A 19,581-nucleotide genomic window follows, 5' to 3' on the forward strand; every position below is an offset into this window, starting at 1 on the left:
GCAGGAATTTTTGGGGGATAATGTATTATTCCAAGGTGAAGAGGGGTGATTTAGTTCCCTTGTTTTTAGCGTACTCAGTTGACTGCCAACAAACATTTATGTTCATTTAAGTCTGTGTCTATACCTCTCTCTCTGTTGTGGTGAAAAACAACCACTCTCAGTTAGTGTGGTTGATTCAAGCAAAGATATTAGTATATGCAAGGGAACATCTCATCTTGGTTAACCAAAGAACTTCTAAGAAGAATAGAATTATCAGCATGTATTTATCATTCTCAAACTCATGCAAGCCCATTTTATTTCAATATTTAGACCTTGGGTTTGTTAGTTTCCATGGTAACTCCGTTGTCTTGTCTGGATTTTTAATTCCTCTTATCTCCTTCCTTTGTGTTGCAATATGTGTTATTGTATATTGTGACAATTTAGAATCGAGTGGGAACTGCAGAACTCATTTTTAGGCATCATGCACTTTCTTTTTAACCCTCCTATTAATACTAATAACACTATTTCTAGAACTCCTTTCATTGCTACTTTACTCCCTAATAGAAAAGAGATTACCCAAAGTCTAGTCTGCCTATGAGGCACCAAATACAATATTTTCTTAAGTGAAATAAAGAGAAATTCATAAAGACACAGTATCAAGCACATATGCAGACAACTCCAAACTTAAAAGTGGATAGAGTTCATCAGGCGAGGAAGATGAAAGGAATATACGGTCTAAACTTTAGGGTATCCTTGAGGTGTAAAATTTTAACTTGGAACCACAGTCACATGATTGGTATCTGGAATCCTCAAGGTTAATGAATATTTCAATTCGTCCTTTGAGTTTTGGGGTGTTCTAATGTTTCTTTTAATCAGTTCTAACAGTGGACATGTATCATCCTTTAGAATTAGAGACTAATCCATGAATGTATCACCCTTGCCTCTTCTTTCATGTTGCCAAATCCTCCCCATCCAATGCTTACCTACCTGGATCTGGGGCTCAATGGAGCCTTCATTCTCGCACTGGTTGCAGTTTAGCAGGAGGCTGGAAGAACACAGCAAGCCAGGCAGCATCAGGAGGTGGAGAAGTCAGTGTTTCGAATATAACCCTTCGTCAGGAATGGCATTGAGGGTAGGGGAAGGCTGGGAGCTCTCCCTACCCTGACCCTCATTCCTGAAGAAGGGTTATACCCAAAACGTTGACTTCTCCATCTCTTAATACTGCCTTGTTTACTGCGTTCTTCCAGCCTCTTGTCCACATTGGATTCCAGCATCTGCATTTTGTTTTTGACTCTAACTGGTTGCAGTATTCATTATGGAGTTCTGGCACTGTTGGGGTTCTGAAACTTAGCCAGTCAAAATGACCAGAAAGCACCAGAGGGTGGGACTGACTCCCATTGAGGGATGGAGGTCTGACTCTTCAATATTTGAGCTGGCCTGCAGTGTGTCATGGAACCTACTGACCAATACACAATGTATTACTGGTACATGCTTATTTTAATTGCAACCACCTGATGAAGGAGAGACCCTCTGAAAGCTAGTGCTTCCAATTAAACCTGTTGGACTATAACCTGGTGTTGTGTGATTTTTTTAACATTGTACACTCCAGTGCAATACCAGCATCTCCAAATCATAACTGCAGATCAGTTAACAGGTTAATTGCACCAAGAAATGTGTTATCTTCAGATCTTGCTATTTGTTTTACACCACTCTGCCAATTACTTCACATAAGCTTGTCTCTTTCTCAGCCTTCTTGTTCTAAGAACCTACTGTTTTAGCACATGAATAGCTTGATAAATTCACTGCAAAATGTTAAAATCCAGTAATTAAGATACCATGTACCTAATTGTCAATTGCTAATACAATGCTCATCGACTCCTTTGGCCCAAAATTGTGGAGTCATTCCTTCAGGTGGGAGATTTGGTTTATCTTTCCCTCTTTTTGTATTTTTCTCTATAACCAATTTAATTCTCATTTCTCCTCCTTCCTCAGTCATATAGCTTTTCCCTCTGAATCCTTAATCCTCATTGGTTAAGGAAATTGATTGATTGAGTCCCATATGTCATAAGACCAGAAGACCGTAAGATATAGGAGCAGAAATTAGGCCATTCAGCCCATCAACTTATCATGGCTGATAAGTTTCTCAACACCATTCTCGTGCTTATCCCCTGTAACCCTTGATCCCCTTGTTACTCAAGAACCTATCCATCTCTGTCTTAAGTATCCTCAATGACCTGGCCTCCCCAGCCTTCTGTGGCAATGAATTCCATAGATTCATCACCCTCTGGCTGAAAAAGTTTCTCCTTATTTCCCTTAGCGCATGGTTATGGAACTGACAATTCTGCTTTTGCAAGCTATTGGTTCAAACCACCGGGGTGCTCTGACAAATGATCAGTTGTCAGATTTTTTTTGATTAGTTATGTTCATCTAACAGCTTTCAAATATTTGTACTCTTGCATGAAGGAAATACTTCACAAAGCTCTAAAATAAATCAATGCACCTTTTTGCAGATTTTGTTTTCTTTCAGTCATTTTCTTACTTAATCGTTTGTTCTTCTCAAATGTATTTTCTTTGACTTATGCTCAAAATATCTGACTAATGGTTTCTAAGGAGAGAACTTATATGTCATTAGCAAGATTACAATATTAACATTCGGCAACTTGTCCCTAAAATCACTCTTCTCCAAAACTGGACTTTCTGCTTGTGCTGTGGCTGTGCACTTGACGTTCTGCTTGAACTTGCAACTATTTTCTATCTGCTGTTAAGAATGAACCATATATGCAAAAGAAAAAGAGTCACTGAATAAGATTTTTGATTATCACCTTCTCTGAAGTTTTGACAATCTTACAAAACACTTTGCAAAGATGTTAACCCTTTTGTGACAGGTTCGCCGAAGGTTTTTTTTACGGAACCTGGTTGTCCTCCTCAATGAAAAACAAAATGTGGGATTGATTTGCAGAAGTGGTATTCCAATTTTATGCATTTGAAATTAAGCAACTATCTTGTAAAAACATCAATGAACTGAATTCCATTCAGTATATACCATTAAATTTAATAATGGTATATGGCTGTAATCATTCATATTGTGATTTTTCTTCTCTTTATCTGCAAAAAGGAAATATACCCAGCTAAGGAAGTAACCATGCTTATGCGTTCTTTATGCTTTCAGTTCTCATAGCACAGGTTAACCCATGTGAAGAATTCCCCTGCCAAAATGGAGGCAGTTGTTACCCACGAGAAACAAGTTATATTTGTACCTGTTTGCCAGGATTCACTGGGGAGCACTGTGAACTAGGTAAGGGCAGGACACTCTGCAATGTTTTAGTGATATACAATGCTTTCAATATATTCATTATTAGAATGCTAAGATTATAGGAATTTTATGTTTTTTAATCAGAGGTGATACCCACAAGTAATGCAGCAATCCAATTCTGTTTCCATCATGACACGGGAATTGCATTTCATGCACAGTGTTAATGTAATCTGAAGTACACTCTCGTTACTGGTACTACTGGGTCTGATGCAGCTATAAAATGCAAGTCACAAATCTTGACTGCGGGAAACAATTCAATATACTGTGTCAGAGAAAAAACAAATCTGCTCCAAGCATATGCAAATCTTTTGTTCATAAATTCAGAATTCAGTCTCACAACTAGTAATCTTATCTCACTGACATAGCAACAATCTTCACAAATGCACTCCATGTATTTAAGCTAGATGTTATCCTCTGTTTATACACCAATTCTGGTGAATCACTGATGGATGAGGGTAAGGTATCAGCCTGTGCTAAATTCCATAAGCTTTCCACTAACTGCTATCAATAAAAGCTATGTCAGTCATTGAGTAAGTCCCTCCACATATTCAGATGACACATCAATGATCCAGTGATTCCAGATCTCACCTTTTCCATCCTTTTTGCCATAATGGGGCAGGATACAGGAGTGACAGGGCATTTCTGATGTCTCCAGGCATGGAAGAAACGATTTAAGAAAGTCCACAGGGAATAAAGTACATCTTTACTCACCCAGGAACTTTAGCCAGCCTCTTATACTTCCCCAGGGACAACAAATCTCCTTGTTGTAGTAAACCAAAACTGTAGCCCAAAACCGTTTAGTCTTTCAGAATGAATTTAATACTGAGGGTCCAATTGAATTTCATCATTGAATCATAGAATTACTCATAATTAGGCAGAGGAATTGATTACCTTTAGGTGAGCTTCTTGTGATTTGCTGAAGAAAGAGGCAGCTTGTCTGGAGCAAACATCAAGAACAAGCTGCATGCTTTTCATTCAGAGTGTACTAGTGCCATCCTCTGGTAAGATTAAGAATAGCATATTTAAGTTACTACCACTGGAGGAAGTAATGCATTAAGGGAATATTAAAGCAGATTTAATAGGGCAGAGAACATTCCCATATTGCCACATTAAAGATTTGATATATGTAAAAGAATTGATACATTTTGGATGCTTTTTGACATTAGTTCATTTTACAAGGATTGGGAATACAAATTTAAGGTTATGTGTGTGAGATGAAGGGGAAGGGCAGTCAGGAAGAGCTTTTTTCATGTAGTAAGTAGTAATGATCTGGAACTCGTTGCCTATGAGGGTGGTAGAAGTGGGAATGATGGATGATTTCCAAAGGAAATGGGGTGGACAATGGAGAGTACTGAAACTCTCGGGCTAAAGGATTCAGAGGGGAATGGACTGAGTGAGAAAGATTAGATTCCACTGATCCTGAATGATCTCTTTCTGTGCCATAGGGATTCCAAGACTCTTTATCATAGATTTTCATAGCGGAGGTTGGGAGGTCAAGTCAGAAGCATTCCCAAGTCAGGAGATCTGTCAACTTAAAGGGTACACAGCCACCACATTCTCATTCAAGGAAGATGGTGAGGCCAGCAGGTGGAATGTCTACCACTTTTTACTGGAACATTAACCCAGATTTAGATTAGAATAGATTAAATTAGATTCCCTACAGTGTGGAAACAGGCCCTTCAGCTCAACAAGTCCACACCGACCCTCTGAAGAGTAACCCACGGGCAATTTAGCATGGTCAATTCACCTGGACTGCACATCTTTGGACTGTGGGAAGAAACCAGAGCACTTGGAGGAAACCCACGCAGACACGGGGAGAATGTGCAAACTCCACACAGACAGTCACCCAAGGCTGGGTCAAACCTGGGTCCCTGACGCTGTGAGACAGCAGTGCTAACCACTGATTTAATGATCAACATCAGGTCCTCACACCTTCACCTCCATCCACTCTACACATGCCCCTTATTTACCATGCTATCCCATGCTAGATGGGATAGCCATTATGTGCCTAAGACATCCATTTAATACTGATCCTTTAAGGACATTTTACAATCTTTTTATCTGCAAAATATCCACTTGAAGCCTTGGTTACCTGGAAGAATTGTTTCTGATCGTTTGAATTTAATTATTTATTGTATTTGCTTTGAGTTTCAGATTTGTCCCAAGTACATCTGACAGCTCAAGCTTTTTCATGTTAAGTTGCGGCAGTATTTTTTAAAATAGTTTAAGTGCCACTGTTTGTTTAGATAAAGACACAGGAAGAGCCAGTAAAGTTTTGAGCAGTAATACCATCCTGATTAATTAAGGGATGCTTTCAGCTTTTAGGAAGTTGGTCTAAACTTTCAAAGAAGCCACTTCCTGGTTCTGCTCTTTGAAGATGCCAATTCACATGGTTCGGTTTGCTGGCTGCTTTAGTTCTGGTGCACACAAGATACAGCAATAATGAAAGCAATTCTCGGTTTAATTAATCACTAACCACTTATATCTCATACAGATATAGATGAATGTCAATCCAATCCTTGCCGTAATGGAGCCACATGTATTGATGGTGCCAACTGCTTCAGTTGTATCTGCTTACCAAGCTATGGTGGTGCTTTGTGTGAACAAGGTAAGCCTAAAGATGTATTAATTATGAAAGCTCATTGTTTGAAGTGTTGAAATGAACAATTCATCACATATTTCAAGTAAACCCATTATATCTTTACCATAATGGGATGATGATGATTAGAAACAATATCGTAATGATGGGCATACGGAAAACAACTTTTAAATAGCAATTTATTCTTCATGTTTTTATCACAAATTGTAACATCTTGCTCAAGCATTTGGTAAACTGGCAAAAGCCAGATGCTTTGCAATGAAGAATATAGTGACTCAGTGGTTAGCACTGCTGCCTCACAGCACCAAGGATTGAGTTCGATTCCAGCCTTGGATGACTGTCTGTGTGGAGTTTGCACATTCTCCCTGTGTCTGCGTGGGTTTCCTCCTGCAGTCCAAAGATGTGTAGCCTTGGTGGATTGGCCATGGGAAATAAGGGTTACAGGGATACCACAGAGGGGTGGGTTTAGGTGAGATGCTCTTCGAAGGATGGGTGTGGACTTGAGCTGAACGACTTGCTTCTGCATGACAGGGATTGTATGAATATAAGAATATGCCACTTTAAAGCCTATGGTAGGTAGACATTCTGAAATCGACATCGTAATTGTCTGTTACATAGAACCTGATTTCTGACCCTTCAAGTTTCTAATTTGTTCATGGGATGTGGATTCACTGGCAAAGCTAACATTCATTGGCAATGTTGTGCTAAGCTACCTTATTAAACAAGTGCAGTCAGTAGCAGGAAGCTGCACCCATCATGCTATGAGGGAAAGAGTTGCAGGAATTTGACCCACCAAGATTAACAAAATGACAATGTAGTTCCCAGTCAGGATGGCATGTGGCTTGGATGAAAACTTGCAGGTAGTGTATTCCCATATATCTGTTTCCTAGTCCCTGTAGATGGTGAGGGTTGTAGAATTGGATGGCGTCTTCAAAGAAGTCTTGATGAGTTGCTACAGTGCACTGTTTCGATTGTGTCTACTGTTGCCTCTGGTGCTCTGTTGTTGGGAGAAATGTTGAAGGTTGCTGCTTTGTTTTAGATGGTGTCAAACTACTTGAGTTTTGTCAGAGCTGCACATTCCAAGCAATGTTTTTTATTTTCTAATGGGAGGTGGACATCGCTGGCTGGCCAGCATTCATTGCCCACCCCAGATGCCTTTGAGAAGATAGTGGTGAGTTGCCTTCTTGAACTGCTTCAGTCCATGTGATGTAGGTGGACTCACAATGCCATTAGGGAGGGAAAATGGGCAGTATTCCATTAGACTAACCCTTGACTTGTGCCTTGTAGATGAGGACAGAATGCCTAGCCTCTGACTGCTCTTGTAGACACTGTATGTACATGAGTGTTATACTGGAAAAGAACAGCAGGTCAGGCAGCATCTGAGGAGCAGGAGGATTGATGTTTCGGGCAAAAACACTTCATCAGGAAACTCCTGCTCCTCGGATGCTGCCTGACCTGCAGTGCTTTTCTAGCACTACACTCTTGACCTTGATCTCCAGCATCTGCAGTCATCACTTTCTTCCACAGTATGTATCTGGGTAGTCCAGTACAATTTCTGGTCAATGTTAACCTCCAAGATGTAGATGGGGGATTCAGTGATGGTAATATTACTAAATATCAATGGGGTGATGGTTAGATTATTTCTTTTCAATGGTCATTGCCTAGCACTTGTAGCGTGAATATTACTTGCCACTTCGCAACCCAAGCCCTGATGACCAGATCTTGCTGCATATGGACAAGGATTATCTGAGGAACTGTAAAGGATACTGAACATCATGCAATCATTAGAAAACATCCCCAATTCTGATGAAGAAGAGGTCATTGATGAAGCAGTTAAAGATATTTGAGTCAAGGTCATTCCCCTGATGTCCTGAAGCTGAAATGATTGACTTCTGACAATTACAACCATTTTCCTTTGTGATAGGTATTGATTTTAAACATTGCAAAGTTTTTGCCCTAATTCTCATTGACTCCAGTTTGGTTAGGGCTCTTTGATGTCACACTTGATCCAATGCTGCCTTGATATCACTCTTGCCTCACACCTTGAGTTCAGCTCAGTCTGAGAGTCAGTGAGCTGATTAATCATTTGCAAGTGCTGTTTGATTGTACAGTCCGCACCTCCTTTTGTTTCTTTGCTTATGATCTAGAGTCCACTGTTTGGCCAGTAATTACCAGGATGTGGACAGGTGGCAATGTTATTAGCAGCTTGATTAGAGGTCGAGTTAGTTCTGGAGCACAAGTTTTTAGTACAATTGCCAGATTGTTGTCAGTGCCATAGATGTTCCAGTCTCCAGTGCCTTCAGCCATTTCCTGATAACTTGTGAGTGAAATTGATTGAAGACCGGCATCTGTGATGCTGAGGAGTTCAGGAGGAGGCTGAGATGAATCATCCACTCAACACTTCAGGCTGAAGAAGAATGCAAATATTTCACCCTCATCACTTGCAGTTGCATACTAGGCTTCCTCATCATTGAGGGTGGAGCTAATGCTGGAACTTCCATCTCCTGTTAGTTGATTAATTGTCTTCTACCATTCATGACTAAATATGGTCGAACTGCAAAGCTTAGAATTGATCTATTGGCCTTGGGCTTGCTTATGTCACTTGCTGCTTATGCTTGGCGTGCAGATAGTCCTGTGTAGTGGCTTCCAAAGGTTGACACCTCATTTTTAGGTATACCTTCTGCTTTTGGCATGCCCTCCTGCACTCTTTCTTATTGGGTTTAGAAGCATGGCAATTATAATGCCACACCCCCTACTTTATGATGGAGTCATAAAGTCATGCAGCACAGAATCGGACCTTTAAGTCCAAACATGCCCAACATAACTCCAAACTAAACTAGTCTCAACTGACTGCTCCTGGCCTGTATCTCTCCGATCCCTTCCTATTCATGTCCTTATCCAAATGTCTTTTAAATGTTGTAATTGTGCCTACATCCACCACTTCCTCAGGATGTTCACTCCACTTGCGAATCACCCTATGTATAAAATATGTGTCCCTCATGTCCTTTTATAAACCTCTCTCTTTTCACCTTAAAAATGTGCGCCCCTATCCTCGGGAAAAGACACTTACCATTAACCCTATCTATACCCCTCATGATTTTATAAAAATTTATAAGAGTCATAGGGATGTACAGCATGGAAACAGACCCTTCCGTCCAACCCGTCCATGTTGACCAGATATCCCAACCCAATCTAGTCCCACCTGCCAGCACCTGGCCCATATCCCTCCAAACCCTTCCTATTCATATACCCATCCAAATGCCTCTTAAATGTTGCAATTGTACCAGCCTCCACCACTTTCTCTGGCAGCTCATTCCATACACGTTGTGTGAAAAAGTTGCCCCTTAGGTCTCTTTTATATCTTTGCCCTCTCACCCTAAACCTATGCCCTCTAGTTCTGGACTCCCAGACCCCAGTGAAAATTGCCTGTTTACCCAATCCATGCCCCTCGTAATTTTGTAAACCTCTATAAGGTCACCCCTCAGCCTCCGACACTCCAGGGAAAACAACCCCAGCCTGTTCAGCCTCTCCCTATAGCTCAAATCCTCCAACCCTGGCAACATCCTTGGAAATCCTTTCTGAACCCTTTCAAGTTTCACAATATCTTTCTGGCAGGAAGGAGACCAGAATTGCATGCAATATGCCAACAGTGGTCTAACCAATGTCCTATACGGCCGCAACATGACCTCCCAACTCCTGTACTCAATACTCTGACCAAGAAAGGAAAGCATACCAAAAGCCTTCTTCACTACCCTATCCACCTGCGACTACACTTTCAAGGAGCTATGAACCTGCACTCCAAGGTCTCTTTGTTCAGCAACACTCCCTAAGACATTAAGTGTATAAGTCCTGCTAAGATTTGCTTTCGCAAAATGCAGCACCACGCATTTATCTGAATTAAACTCCATCTGCCACTTCTCAGCCCATTGGCCCATCTGGTCCAGACCCTGTTGTAATTTGAGGTAATCCTCTTCACTGTCCACGACACCTCCAATTTTGGTGTCATCTGCAAACTTACTAACTGTACCTCTTATGCTCGCATCCAATTCATTTATGTAAATGACAAAAAGTAATGGACCCAGCACTGATCCTTGTGGCACTCCACTGGTCACAGACCTACAGTCTCAAAAACAACACTCCAATATCACCCTCTTGTCTTCTACCTTGGAGCCAGTTCTGTATCCAAATGGCTAGTTCTCCTTGTATTCCATGAGATCTAACCTTGCTGATCAGTCTCCCATGGGGAACCTTGTTGAACGCCTTACTGAAGTCCATATAGATCACATCTACCGTTCTGCCCTCATCAATCCTCTTTGCTACTTCTTCAAAAACAATCAAGGTTGTGAGACATGATTTCCCACAGACAAAGCCATGTTGGCTATACCTAATCATTCCTTGCCTTTCCAAATACATGTACATCCTGTCCCTCAGGATACCTTCCAACAACAGTGGGTGGCATGGTGGCACAGTGGTTAGCACTGCTGCCTCGCAGCACCAGAGACCCGGGTTCAATTCCCGCCTCAGGCAACTGGCTGTGTGGAGTTTGTACATTCCCCCGTGTCTGCGTGGGTTTCCTCTGGGTGCTCCGGTTTCCTCCCACAGTCCAAAAATGTGCAGGTTAGGTGAATTGGCCATGCTAAATTGTCCGTAGTGTTAGGTGAAGGGGTAAACGTAGGGGAATGGGTCTAGGTGGTTTACGCTTCGTTGGGTCAGTGTGGACTTGTTGGGTCAAAGGACCTGTTTCCACATTGTAAGTAATCTAAAAAAGCTTGCCCACCACCAAGGTCAGGCTCACCGATCTATAGTTCCCTGGCTTGTCCTTACCACCCTTCATAAATAGTGGCAACATGTTGGCCAAACTCCAGTCTTCCAGCACCTCACCTGTGACTATCGATGATACAAATATCTCAGCGAGAGGCCCAGCAATCACTTCTCTAGCTTCCCACAGTGTTCTGGGGTACACCTGATCAGGTCATGGGGATTTATCCACCTTTAACCGTTTCAAGGCATCCAGCACTTCCTCCTCTGTAATCTGGACAGTTTGCAAGATGTCACCATCTATTTCCCCACAGTCTATATCTTCCATATCCTTTTCCACAGTAAATACTGATGCAAAATACTCATTTAGTATCTCCCCCATTTTCTGCAGCTCCACACAAAGGCTGCCTTGCTAATCTTTGAAGAACCCTATTCTCTCCCTAGTTACCCTTTTGTCCTTGACCTTTGAGCTTCCTATACTCCAGCGAAAGCAGTCCCAGCCTTTCTTTCTAACTTAAACCTCCCTTTGGTAGCATTTTGTCAGAGATATCTATTCACCAAAACATAGTAACTTGTCACAAGGCATTTGTTAATTAGTGACTGAGATAATTTGGGTTCCAAAATTTTTATCCAAATTCTTGAATGGTATTCCATGATTAGAACTGTTGGCTTTGGATTATTGAAATGGTTTAACAAATCACGCAGTCATATTGGAATGGCCATAACCACTGGCCTTGATTAAAACATCCATAGCCTGTCAATTAATTAAAAACAAATTGCATCATTGTTTGTTGGAGTTTACCACTTGCAAGTTGGCTACTTTAGGTGCACCAAAAATGCAAGTTGTTGTTGTTAATAATCTGTTCCAGCTGTGATATGCCCCCAGAATCAAATCATCTGCTGACACTCACTATTTGGGCTTAGATTAGAAGAATGTTTTCTTAGATGAGGCCTTTAATGAGTACTTGTAAAATCTGAGGAAAAGATACACTTAATAAATTACTTTCAAGACCGGGACATTTTATATTTGAATCTAATGTTCCTACAATGTTAACTGAGATCTGAACACTATTCTAAAGTCAGTTCCTCAGCACATTTACAGCTGTACTTTTCAGCAATCTGTTAACTGAGCCAGTGCCAAATTTGCAGGCAGCAGTTGAAGTCATTGTCTTCGATTTCAATTTGCAAATAGGATGTGATCATGTGGCAATGAAGAGTAATTTCTTGTGCACAAAACTCACTTGATCTATAAAAAAAAATGAATTTAGACATAAAGAAATAAGAAATGAGCCAAATTATCCCACAGACAGCAAACAATACAATTCATTTCAGTGAGGGTGAATGTGCAGCCAACCAACATATTTGCTGATTACATATAACAGACAGGAATTGTGTTTGATTTTTTAAAAAAAAAATAACAAGCCTCCAGATTATTAACTTCTAAATCTTTGAGTTCAGAATATTTGTTCGCTTTCCATTCATTATCACACATTTTTAAAAAATCCATGCATTATAAGGGTTAAATATTCTGTTAACCTGGTGAAGTCATAATTACAAATAATACATCAGGATTTCCATCCTTGCATAGACAGTCTCTGGGCGGGGAGACAAGTCTCGTTAGGGAAGAATCCTATCACACATTGCACAAATGTGCTTCTTAGCCAAGGAGTGACAGTAGTAGTAACTATGGACATGACTGCAAAACAAAATAATATCTAAACGTCTGTATACTTTATATTTGTCTGATGATCTGTAGTCCCTGATTAACTTTTTTCTAAAGCAGTTTCTCACCTGAGAAGTATCTGTTTCTTCAGCAGCAATTTGGGTATGAAATTATAAGTTATAATTATTGCCTGCAGTCTTTGAGATATAAAGCAGCTCAGACTTCAGGATCCAGCAGAACTCTCTGGGCAAAGCATTTCATGCCAGATTTCCACCACACCAGACAAAAATGTATTTCAAAGCACAGACATAGCTGTCTGGTGTGAGGATACGACCACAGGAGTGGAAGTCATCACAAAATACTACTGAATCCATGTCTCGTGCCACATAAGTTTGTGATAAATGACCTTTGGGGGTAATGGTTCAGGGAAAATTTAGGTTTCCAAATCTGAATTGTGTCTGTAGATGCTTATCCAGGAAATGCATGCTAAATCTGTTAGTCACATGTAATTCAGAATTGTAGGAGTTGCTCAAAATATGTAGAAGTCCATTTATGGCAGTGCTGTGCAAAGGCAATAGTCCAATATGCTGGTTCACTTTTCTTAAAGGAGAGGATTATGGTAAGTTAACATTATATTGAGCTCTCAAATTAGTTCATATCCATTAATATTTTAGGCAGTTTTCTTGGTATAATCATTGCTCCTTTGCTTCACAATAAGCTGTTGATATGCTGATGATCTCTCCTCAACTCCTCCCCTCTTATTTCTCGACTACATACGCCATTTTGGTGATACTGTTGAAAGGCATGGAATTAGCATTCACACATATGCTGATGATAACTAGCTCCACCTCCCCACATCTCTTGGCTTCTCCACTGTTGCTAAATTATCAAACTGTTAACTAGCATTCAGTTCTGGATGAGCAGAGTTTTCCTCAAATGAAATATTGGGGTAAATGTACCCATTGTTTTGAGTATCTGTTCAAAATCCATTCCCTATCTAGCAGCCTGTACCTCTTGCCTGGCAACCTTAAGCCTTGGTGTCACATTTGATCCTGAGATCTTACAATCATACTATGCTAAAAACCTCCTTTTACACCTTATAACAATACTCCACTTAATCCCAGTCTCAGCTCATCTGTTAATGAGAACATCCCTATATCTTTGTTACATCTAGATGTGACTGTTCCAAAGCACTGTGCTGATCTTCCACATTCTACCCTTTGTAAATGTGATGTTCAGGATGACTAACTTGCTGTCCGTGTCCTAATTGCAAGTTAGGACATAGGCAGCATTGTGCTTGCTAACCTTCACTGGCCTTTTGTTAGGCAGTATCTTGATTTTAACGCTCTCATCCATGTCTTCAAATTCCTTGCTTCTCCCTTACTCGGAAATCTCCAATCCCACAATTCTTGGAGATGACTGACCTCCCCTAATTCTCAATGTATTGCTGATCATGTTTACTCTGCCATGGATGGTCGTGTCTTCAGTTGCCTTGGCCTCAAGCTCTGAAATTCCTTCTCCACACTTCTTTGCCTCAACCACATTTTTCTCCTGTAGGATACCTTTCACAACCTACCTCATTTTTGGTCATCTAATATCATTTAAAGTGGCTTACTGTCAGATTTGCTATTACGTATTGCTTCTGTGAAGCAACTTGGGTTATTTCATTACATGTAAGATACTGTATAGGACTAAGTTGTTGTTATTGGTGTTTGTCCTACCTGAGTAGAAATGGTACACCATTATCAATATGACCTGCCATAGTATTTCACCACGTTAACTGCTCTAGAATATTTAGAACATTTTTTCATTCCCTTCTTCAGCCTCTTCCTTTTCATTAAAATTCAAATGAAAGAAATCTGTATTTAAATTAAACTTAGCATCTCAACTTATCCATCTACTTTGCTTTTGAATTTGCTCTCTCCATTAGTTTATATGATGATTATAATCTTTCACAATAAAATAAATTGTCCTGTGAAGGCACTGCACTAGTAGTGGCATGGCTCAAATCCATCTTGTGGAGAAAGAGAATGGGAAAAGCACACGAAAGATGGGATAACCCTTTGGCCAATTAGGAAAACATGAATTCACTTTTGTTGATTAATTGAGTGTGATCCTATGACTGAATCAACACACTGTGAAATTTGTAACAGTATAGTATAATCTTTACTCCGCAGCAAATGCAGTTATAATATATTTTCCTCCATGAGTAAGAAACTAGTATTGGCTCAGTGTGTATCTTGGCTGATGCTGGGGTGCACTACTCCCCTATGACTCTGTCACCAGGAATTCTGTAAGATGATTTGCCAGTGCCCGGGTGGGATCCTTTCTCTGTATGTAGCCTCTGGGTCTGTTCTGATAGTCAACATACTGGAGTTCCACTTCAAATATAAAGACACTATAAGTGCCACATTCGGTGTATGTGACAATACAGGATTCAAAGAAAAATCCAATAATTTATCTCATCTGTTTTAATTTGCTACTAATAATGCTTCATCATTCATTATCAACCAACCGTACAGTCCAACACTTTTAAGGAATAGCACCTGCTATGTGGAACACAAATCGAAATTGCTGGGAAAACTTAGCAAGTCTGCCCACAGCTGTTCAGAGAAAGCAGAGTTAATGTTTCAAGTCAAGTGAACCTTCTTCAGAACTGATCGTAGCTAGGAAAAGATTGGTATATATGCTGAAGATGGGTTGGGGGAGTGGGGAGAAGTAAACGATAGGTAGAGATTAAGCTCAGAGAGAGAGAGAGAACTGAGCAGACAGAAAAATGAGTAAAGGTCAGCATGGGAGAGTCAATAGCTGCTAATCGCTGACAACAGGTTGTTTGTGGTGGCAGCCCATGTGATGACAAGGCCTGGTGTGTGGGGTTGGTGGAAGGATATGGGCAAAGTTGCTCAGGCCCTAAAATTATTGAACTCAATATTGAGTGCTGAAGGCTGCAGGGTGGAAAGTGAGATGCTGATCTTCCAGCTCTATGTAGATGTTATATCTACTTAGAAATAACCAGCAAAATTGTAAAATTGACTGAAATAAGAGAGTGCGATGCATGCAGTTGCTTCTTTACCATCATTGATTAATCCACTTTTAGGCATCTATAATATTGCAGCAACCTAGTAGCTTGAGGGAAATGGTACGTTTATGCCTCTTTTCAGAGTTAAGCTCTGAGGACTAGATCATTTTGTATGATATGCCTTAAAGGGGCTTTTTATTCACCATCAATATATTCCCACATACAAATCATTCTTTCGAAGAGTTGTTGTAAATAATGGATAAGTTTTAAAATAATTGTCCATTTCAACTATCATAATGAGTTTCCTGTCTGACTTGATTGGGCCCACATGGTCTGTCAGTCCATCTTAAACTGGGCGGTGGCCTTGCTGACCTTCAGGCACTGCTCCATTACCTAAACAAGCCTGTGCGTGTGAGACAGGACTGACCAAATGTGATTAATGTTCACAGAGCATCCAATCACACTAACTTGCATTAACATTACTGTTACATGCTGAGGACCCACAGCCAACAAACTGACATCTTGATTAATCAAAGATTTTCTCACAGCTGTAACATCACTTTCTTCAAACAAAAGCTTTTCCTCTTATTCTGATGCATAATTAATGGATTCCTTTACTTTTTTCTGATAGTGAATGGAACCAATTGAGTAAAAGTCAGCAAAGTTTGCGTTGTGATTTTGTATTTCTTTCACTTTGCAATGAGGGAAGATTTTCAAATGCCATTGAAACATCTGTGTTATAAAATCAGATGTCTGTTTAATCTTTGAGGACAGTCTGCCTGTTTAAGCACACAGTTAATTGTATTTTTAAAAGCTGTTTAAAACCAACTTGGAGGATCTGAGCAAATCAGCTCTAATGAATTAATAAGCTGCTACTTTTTGATCAATGAGTGAGAGAGTTACATCAATCAATCAGTTTTAAATTTAAAAATGAAGAGCTAAGTAATGAGGGTTATTCCAATTTCATCATACAAAACTTGATTCATCAACCATTTCTCTTGAAATCTTTGGAAACATACGTATGTGCTTGATCTGTGCAACAGACTCCCTGGGAAATAGTGCCAGTATTCAGTACTGATTCATTCAAATGAAAATAAGGTCGTTTTTTAAAAAGTCATATTTAAAGATGGAATGTATGAGTAATTTGAGACATCTGGTGAATGTAACTTACTTGGTCAGAAAAAGATTACTTAGGACCAATGATTCTGAAAGCTCCATACCATCAGGATTTCCTCATTTCATTTCTGTAACTGTCTTGGGGTATTTGACAGAAATTAATTGCAGAGATTAATCAATAACTCCATTATTATTGTAGAATCAAAGTACCTGAACAGAATGTGTAAAGTGGATGGAGTTTGGCCTTTTTTCAAGTGGTTTCTGGTGTTGCTAAGCCTCAATCCAAGCAAGCATGTTGATAGAATGATAGACATGCATGTTGCAGCAATTAGGCCAGAGTTGGGGATTGCCATGACTTTAGGTAAGGGATTCCAAAATTGTGACCTAGCAACAATGTAGGAATTTTATGTGACTTGGAGGGTACCTGAAGATTCTTGCATTCCTATGGCATTGGATCTCCTGCTGGTCACAGCATTAAGAGGTACTGTCTTAAGAAACCTCAAAACGCTAATGCCACACAGGCTGCACATTTTGCACACTGCAACTGCAATGTGTCTGTAGGGGAGAGGTGGACATTGAATTTAGTGGCAGGAATACCAATCACATGAATTACTTTGACATGTTGTATGCTCACATGTCTCTACTTAGCAGATAGAGAAGAATTTAAAGTAATCAACATCTTTGCCATTTGCAAAAGATTTGCAATGTGAGAAAAAGTTTTTCACTCAACGAGTGGCTGGAGTGTGGAAAGCACCGTCTAGAAGTGTATTGGAGGAGGCACGTTCAATGAAGGTATTCCAGAGGGTATTCGCTGACTATTTAAATGGAAGCAATGTGCAAGGTTGCTTGGAAAAGGCAATAGAATGACACTGAGTCATGATGGCTATTTGGCAAGCTGGTGCAGAAATAATGAACTGAATGGTCTCCCTCTGTACTGCAACAGTTCTGTGACCTTCTGGAAAAGAAGAGTGAAGACTAACATAAAAAATATGTATTTTCTATGCGTGGCAAACATTCATGTATGTATTAAACAGCAGGCTGACTTTTAACTGAATTGAGAGGCTGGATTAACATCCTGGAATTCTGTGTCTAACAGCATTTTGGGTATTCCAACACCCCAAGGACTACCTCTACAGTGGTTCGATAAGTCAGCTACCCACTACCTTCTTTGGCAATAAATGTTGGGTTTATCAATGATAATTGCGTCAGTTGAATGAATTTTAAAAAACCATGAAATTATATGGAGATAGGTGGAGGCTGGGAGATCTCGAGTCATCCTCACCTCCTTATGGGGGGATGCTCTCACGACATTTTGCCAGGACTGGGGAAGGCAGCACACAGTCATCGCATCAGAGGTCAATTCAACCACAAAAGTGGCAATTAAGGACCATTTCCCCTTCAGCTGGTATTTTAACAACAGTGTGACAGTGTGGATGGGAAGCATAGTACTCTTTGGCATACAGGGAGACAGTTAGATAAATCCTTGCAGCCTCCCAGTATGATTAGTTGGTGGGGAAGGTGTTGGGGGTGGCTTCCTAACTGGGCACATGCCCTTTACCTCTATTTTCAAGATTGTTAATGGTACCCCCACTCAAACATAGAATCAGAATGAGTACATTCATCTCCTAAGATGCCTAAGTAGGACATTTTAATGAGTTTAAAATGCTGCATAAACGCCAGTTGCTGTTGTTGACTTACGACAATTGTAACAAATGAGTGCTGGGCTATGGCAAAATTCAAGCCAAAAGAAAATCTGTTTCTCAAAAGGTATCATTACCAACTCAGCTGCAAAAGACCATTTTAACCAAAATCAGACAAGGTTCAAGTATTGGAAAGATTGATTATTATTATTATTCGATTTAGTAACATTAAACAGGATGAGAATAAGACAACATTTTGCGGTAATATTTAAAATAACAACACTGTGTGCTTTGTGCATCAGGAATGGATTATGAATTGTGTCAAAAAAGTTTGCAGTTTTGATGGAGATAGCACAAAAAAATCTCCCCACTCCTTTGATGCTAAGGCTATAATTATACCTTTCATCTTTTTTGAGGTTTGAGTTTAGTCTATAAACTGCATTTGTTCTGGATTAATTTCCAATACTCCCTTTCCACAGTTTTTAATTCCTATATATTCTATTTATTTTTCACTTCAATAAAACAAGAACAAATGATCTTAAATAGTTTTCTCACAGACTCCTTTAAACTGCTTCTCTTCTCTATTGCGTAGTTGGTAGCCTGCACTCTTTAGACGTGGCTTATGGTTTCTCAGAGTTACCACAGGCTTTATTGTTACACGCCACTTCCTTCCTGTGAGCTGTTGAAGAGTCTCTAAACGGGCTCAGGCAATAAATCTTAAACCACTGTTGGAGTGGGGAGAATACTCTGTTCTGAAGAATTACTGTGTGCTTTTGAGATAAAAGAGCAAGGTAGTTTCAAACACATTGGGAAATATTTCATTCGAGGAGCAGAAAATTATCCCTCAGATACTTGTCTTTGAAAGTGATACGCATAAAATCAGTCTCAGTGAAATTAGAAGTCTGTGACCTTGACCAGGCAAAACTCATGAAGCACTTTATTGTCAGGAACGAGGCTTTAAAATTGTATGTATTACAATTTCTTATGTTAATTTTAATAACCTTTATTCAATTTTCCAGAATTAAGTTAATTCCATTTGCCAACAACTCATTTGTTCGTAGATAGTTAAAAATTAGATGACTGAAAGATCTTACACCATGATAGGAGGAGTTGAGTGTGTCATCTGTACCCTCTCCTCTGTTAATCATTCAAGAGGAACATTTGCTGTTCATACATCAGTTTTATTGCTGTATCCAGAAATGGAATTTTGTTTTTATTGAAGACCCACTTGCTTTGAGAGTCTCTTTGATGGTTTTAATGAGAAATACAGCTTGACACTGAGCACAAGTTAGTGGAGGACTGGTCCAATTTATTTCCCCAACCCACCGCCAACCCCTTTCCACTGAACTATCTCAGTTGACTTTAATCTGATATCATTGTTTTATCTTCGTTCACATAGTTGGCTGGCAAACCCAAAGGGTGATATTAAACATAAACCTAAAATGGAGAGCTCTTGTGGCAAAGTGTTAGCATATCTACCTCTAGACAAGGAAG

The 19,581-nt window shown here is 39.9% G+C and overlaps 1 protein-coding gene across 4 annotated transcripts in view; it reads left to right on the forward strand.

Annotated features, from left to right (window-relative positions):
* The window catches only part of LOC140483890 (uncharacterized), a 197,255-nt gene that overhangs the window by 150,698 nt on the left and 26,976 nt on the right, over positions 1 to 19,581 (forward strand). For all 4 annotated transcript variants that reach the window (XM_072582704.1, XM_072582713.1, XM_072582686.1 and 1 more), the window contains exons 10-11: positions 3,149 to 3,274; positions 5,787 to 5,900. In XM_072582704.1, the coding sequence (XP_072438805.1) occupies positions 3,149 to 3,274; positions 5,787 to 5,900 (240 nt within the window). The remainder of the gene's footprint in view (positions 1 to 3,148; positions 3,275 to 5,786; positions 5,901 to 19,581) is intronic.

This window comes from Chiloscyllium punctatum, chromosome 2 (genome assembly GCF_047496795.1).
Source record: "Chiloscyllium punctatum isolate Juve2018m chromosome 2, sChiPun1.3, whole genome shotgun sequence".
NCBI classification, from domain to species: domain Eukaryota; kingdom Metazoa; phylum Chordata; class Chondrichthyes; order Orectolobiformes; family Hemiscylliidae; genus Chiloscyllium; species Chiloscyllium punctatum.